Source organism: Calidris pugnax, unplaced genomic scaffold (assembly GCF_001431845.1).
Source record: "Calidris pugnax isolate Ruff unplaced genomic scaffold, ASM143184v1 scaffold305, whole genome shotgun sequence".
NCBI lineage: Eukaryota > Metazoa > Chordata > Aves > Charadriiformes > Scolopacidae > Calidris > Calidris pugnax.
In genome coordinates, this window is record NW_015091074.1 from 14,245 (window position 1) to 20,055 (window position 5,811).

At 42.2% G+C, this 5,811-nt stretch overlaps 1 protein-coding gene across 1 annotated transcript; it reads left to right on the plus strand.

Annotated features, from left to right (window-relative positions):
- Positions 1 to 4,803: 4,803 nt before the first annotated feature.
- On the plus strand, positions 4,804 to 5,229 carry LOC106896974 (scale keratin-like). Its single transcript, XM_014957324.1, has one exon. The coding sequence runs from the start codon at positions 4,804 to 4,806 to the stop codon at positions 5,227 to 5,229; it is 426 nt and encodes a 141-aa protein (XP_014812810.1).
- Positions 5,230 to 5,811: the final 582 nt, after the last annotated feature.

The following is a 5,811-nucleotide window of genomic DNA, read 5'->3' on the forward strand; positions in this document are numbered from 1 at the left end:
GGGTTCTGAGGAGGAATAAAATAAAGCAAGAAAGTAAAAGACATCCTGAAGATTTATTCTACCAGGACAACATACAGAACTTTCTCAGATGCATCATTCGTTCATCTCGGGCTGCTTGAATGGCTGCAGTGGTGATGCTTTTATTAAATGTTGAACCTCATATACAAATTTTGGAATAGTTTAAATGTATTGAAGTAAGAATCACAGAATATCTCAAGTTGAAAGGCACCCATAAGGATCGTCAAATCCAACTCCTTGTTCCTCTCAGGACTACCTAAAACTAGATGAAATTACTAAGAACATCATCCAGTCACTCCAGGGTCCAGTGTTTTGAACACAGAGAACTCCAGAGGGACCCCCCCCATCAAACAGGTGTATTGGCCACACCAGAATGAGCATCTCTGTCCCAAGGCAGTACAGATACACTCAACAGTATGGATGGTGTACATCAACTGAAGTTCAAACTAGCACTAAAGAGAGACATTGATAGCAACAGAGAAGAATCAGACTTACCCAAGTCTCCAAGAAGCCAAAGGAAGTGTTTGGAAGAGCTATGGGAGAGAAGAGCTTTTATATCAGAGCAGATGGAGGTATACGATCAGCTGGCTGCCCGCCCCAATTTCAAACACGCGTAACCCGTCGAGATGATGAAATCGCTGTGTTCATTATTGGAGTTTATGAGTCCTTTCAAATTTGTTTGTAGTAAGGACCTAAACATTACTTTAGATTATAGAGAATTCTTTCATCTTGTGACGACTTGGGGAAAATAAATACCTGGCGTTATTCCAGTCACTTCCTTGAAATTACAACAGAAATTACTAAACCAGCTTGTCTTGTATTAACACCTGGAGAGCGTCTCATGGCTTTATCAGAATTATATACTACTGTCATGAGCAGGATTTTTGTTTAAGTCCATAATATTCACGTTACAACCTGCCAGGATGGAAGTTAAAAACTTTCAATGGGATATGCAGGAAGGTTGGAGGTGGTTTCTGCATGTTTTAGCCCCCTCACATGCAGTTGGGGGACACCACACCCTTGATTGTGTTTTCCAGTAGTATTTGACACGGGCTGTAATGGGTACAATCCAGCTCAGAAGAGCAGAGACTCCAGGGACGTCCAGACTCTAAATAGGGCTTAGGTGGAAATTGAAATTTAACCTTGAGCAGAAAAAAATGGTTAAAACCTTCGTTTTGGAGTGTTGGGAACTGTTTTGAGGCAGATATGAAATTAATTAGTTTCTCCATTGATCAGTCACTCAAACAGTATTTTTATATATTCTCTTACAGAAATGTGTAGGGATAAATCTGCAGAATTTCACAGAGGAGAGGAAGCCTTTATCTTCCTGAGGGTTGCTTTTGCTTTTTAACAGATAAACAAGGAATGAGTTTCTGACATTAACTAAAGCTACAAAGGGATCGGGAGACCCCAAAGAGACATTTTCCAGATATTGTTGGTTTGACGTTGTCAGTACCAAGGATGGTACTTGAGAATGTTTAATCATCCTGAGGAAACCTAAGCTTTTTCAGCACAAATGGATCCTCTGGAGCAAAAATTGCAGTGTAACAGAAGTGCTTTGAATTATTGGCTTTGAGTCGCAGGAATTCATGGCCTCCTACAAGACACTATTGTTGCTGCAAGCCATAAGTCCAGAACAGGGCTGAGCTGGCAGTTTCTGCAAACAAGCAACAATTATGAATATGGAACACACCACGCAAAACAAAAGCTGGTTCTTCCCTTGTTTACAGAGGTGTTATTTTAATATTGCAGACTCTATGCCAGACATTATCTCTAAATTATGAGGTGGGTTTCTCAGCCTTTGAGGTGGTTAGAAGTTTCTTTGGACAATACTATTTTCAAGCTTCCAGGGAACAAGTCCTTTCAAATGCCACAAACTATCCACTAATGGTTAGAGAATGTATTCTTACAATTAAAGGCATGTACCTGGATGTAGGTGCTTAGCAATTATGGAATGACATCACTTTCAAATATGTAAGTCAAGGTATTTGTGTCCTTGGTATAATCAGCTCATGGCTGGATACTGGGGATTTGTACATCTTCAGGGTTTTTTGGATGAAATATACACTTTTAAATAAAATATTCCATTCCATAAGCTGTATAATCAGTGTATCTTTATCATTTTCAGTTGCACATCAGACCACAAAAACAGAGGATTTGATTAGTTTCTAGAGATGTTACAATTCTACCAGTGATCAGCCTTTAGTCATGTAAATGATTTCTCTGTTTCTATCGTGGCGTATCTCCAGATAGTTTTAGCAAGCTCCCACCAGCCACATTTCACTTAATTTCCATCTTCAGTAGTCTTCAATGTTGCCTGATCTGAAGATGGAACTGAAGATGGATCCCCGAAGGGTTTGTATCACGATACAGAAGACTGAAAAATGTGGGTGACAAATGTCTGACAAAGAAAGTACTTTGCAATATTGAGAACAGAAAGGGAAATACCAGTTTGCCTCTAGATTCCAAATTGGGTTGAAATACAGTGAGAGAGACCTGTTAGAAAAATTTGAGTGGTTTAAAAGGATGTTCTATCTCTGCTTTTTGCTTAAAATTGTCCAAAGGACTTGGCAGTGTTTGAGAAAAGAACATGAAGGGTAATCCACAGCTGGATGCACAGCAAAAAGAGCAAGAAGTGTTTCCCCAAGTCATTCATTCTTTAGATGAGGCCAGAACTGTGTTCAGGAGCAAAAACGAAACAAGAGAAAACCATTTATGACCAGAAGATGTTTTCTCTGCCTTCCTTTGGCTGCAGTATTGGTCTTACATTAAGTAGATGAGGGTGCAAATGATAAAGATAAAAATGACGACCCCCAAGTTGTTCTAATGAACCCCATTTTCTCTCCAGGTGTCTTACAGCCTGGATTTAATGACAAAAATCTGTGTGCATCAAGTGACCACAGCCATGCAGTGAGCAGCTGGATTTTGCTATTAATAATGGAGAAGCTGAGGAAGAGCATTGGTCTAACTCTCGTTGTAACGCCGAGGATGTAAATGGAATGATAACAGGAATGAATATTACAGGTAACCATTTGAGATGAAAGAGGCTTCTGTGATGAAATCCACCGATCATCTTTCACGAGACTTCGAACCAACAAATAAACAAATAGTCAGCGAAACTCTGAAGACCTACGTGTCATATTAGTGTTGGGTTTGCCCCAATTATGCACGTGAACAAATTGCACCTTAGGTGATCCCCATGATCCAGGGAATTGTATAAAAGCTCTCCCAACTCAGGGCTCTTCACTCCACTTCACTCCACTTTGCTTGCTTTATTCACCTCCGTGAACAAGGTAAGTATCACTCTACATGATCTCTTTCCTAAACTTTGAGTGTCTCTGTTCTGCCAGTTTTAATTAAGGTTGGAATAATCCACAGGTATTCCAAAATTCTTAATGATGTTGGATTATTTCCCATGATTTTATTTTTCTTATTTGGTGTTGGACATCCATATATTCAGATTTAAAATGGTAAAACTGGGTTTTTCAAAAAGTATTGCTTCCTTTTAATGCAAAGTTGAGCTATCAAAGCGGTTTCCAAAACATCAACAGAAGACTTGTTCAGTTAGTAGGAATTTCTTAAGGATTTTGTATGTAAGTTTTTGATATGTGTCTATGTGTATGTATCTATTTGCTGAAGGGACAAAATTAACCAGAGAGAATGTAGAAGTGTTGTCTACAAAAGTATTGGAAAACAGATAAAACTAGGAAATTCTAACCTGCCCTTCACATTGTCCTTGCTTTGAGTGGGGAGCTGGACTAGATGACCTCCAGAAGTCTCTTTTAATCTAATATTTTATTGATTCCAGTGGAGAAAAAAAATGTTCATGGGTGGTATTGATTCCTAGTCCTTCCGGGGGGTTTCTGTTAGATTGGCTCAGATCCTACGGTGAAAATCTTTCTGAAAAGCTCGTATCCCAGCACGCTTATCTGGAGTAGAAACCTACCCCTAGATACCTCAGTGTACCAGTTTCCCATCTGGGAAATCAAATAATGTTTTAGCTCATCCTGTGACTCTCAAGCTACTTTGCAAGCATTTCAGGGCAGAGAATGCCTTATTTAGTCCATGTTCATGGCAGGTTTAGCACACTGGGAGTGTGATTTTAGCTATTGCTTCTCAAGGCACGTTGTAAGTCAAGATGCCAGAATTGTTCTTCCAGCTACCCATTAATTTACCACATGAGCTTCGCTGGTTGTCAGGTTACACTGCTTTGGTTTTGCTAATATAAAACAAAAAAAAAAACTTTTAGACATGGGTATTGTAAGGGTGACTGCAAAGTATAGTGGAAGTAATTTGCAAAGTAAAGTACTGAATAATGTTTTTGCAGTGTTTGACAGTGGGGTAGAAAAAAAGAACAGATTTTTAAAGGGATCCAAGTATAAGAAATGAAGAATGAGGCTATTGGAAGAGATGACTGCTCAGAGTGCAATCTGGGCAACGCTGATTTCCAAGAGGGAGAGATGTCACATGGAAAGTACTGAAGACAAGGAAGGACAATTGAGACACGAAAGATAAAGCCATTATTCTAGTCCATGTGGCCAACTTTCAAACTCTTTTTCCCATTGAATTTGTGTCTTTTGCTAACTCATCGGTGTGTGTTGCAGCTCAGCTCCGTCCCTGCGAGATGTCTTGCTACGACCTGTGCTCCCCCACCGCCTGCGGCGTCTACCGCCCCCAGCCCATCGCTGACAGCCGTGGCCAACTTTCAAACTCTTTTTTTCCATTGAATGTGTGTCTTTTGCTAACTCATCGGTGTGTGTTGCAGCTCAGCTCCGTCCCTGCGAGATGTCTTGCTACGACCTGTGCTCCCCCACTGCCTGCGGCGTCTACCGCCCCCAGCCCATCGCTGACAGCTGCAACGAGCCCTGCGTCCGCCAGTGCCCTGACTCCACCACCATCATCCAACCCCCTCCCGTTGTCGTCACCTTGCCCGGCCCCATCCTCAGCTCCTTCCCCCAGGATTCCGTTGTGGGATCCTCTGGAGCCCCCATCCTTGGGGGCTATGGGGGCTACGGCTACGGGGGCTACGGGGGCCTGTGGGGCTCCGGGGGCTACGGCTCCTCCCTGGGCTATGGGGGTCTGTGGGGCTATGGGGGCTCTCTTGGTTACAGGGGTCTGTATGGCTACGGTAGAGGCTATGCTTCTAGCAATTGCAACCCTTTCTCCTACTGGTCCAACACGTACAGCCGTGGGAGCTGTGGGCCCTGCTAAATGCAACAGGAAAGTCCACTGAATAATATCCAAGGGAAAAAACCAAAATGCAGATTCACCAGTGAGCAGATGAGTGACAGCTTTGGGAAAGAGCCCACTGGTCCTGTTCAGTATGGTGACTTCTGCTTGCTCTGCACCTCTCCTTTTTCCCTTTGACTTCTCTCCTGATACCTTCATGGGTTCAGTTCCTTGTTATCTTCTGCTTTATCATCCTGGTGACTGAATGCAGTGAGACATTTAACAGCATCTTTCAAAATGCATTTGACTGGCATCTTGGATGTACCTTCTTGATACTGCAATGTATTTTTGTTCTTTTCATTCTCATTAAAACTCTGTTGCATCATTTAAAACAAGCGTGTTGTGGTTTTGTGCTTCTCACCCGTTTGGAATTTGCCAACTTTTCTGGAGAAAGCTGCCTGTTGTACGGATGGCTGCAATATTGTGCAAACCCTGCCCACATAGTGAAAGTCTCCGTGAGGAGCCCTTGCTAGGCCTGTTTCACCACGAAATTGCAACAACACGGTCACAACACGCTGGCCATAGGTGAAGAGCAGCCTTCTCTACACATTGCTGTATTTGAGT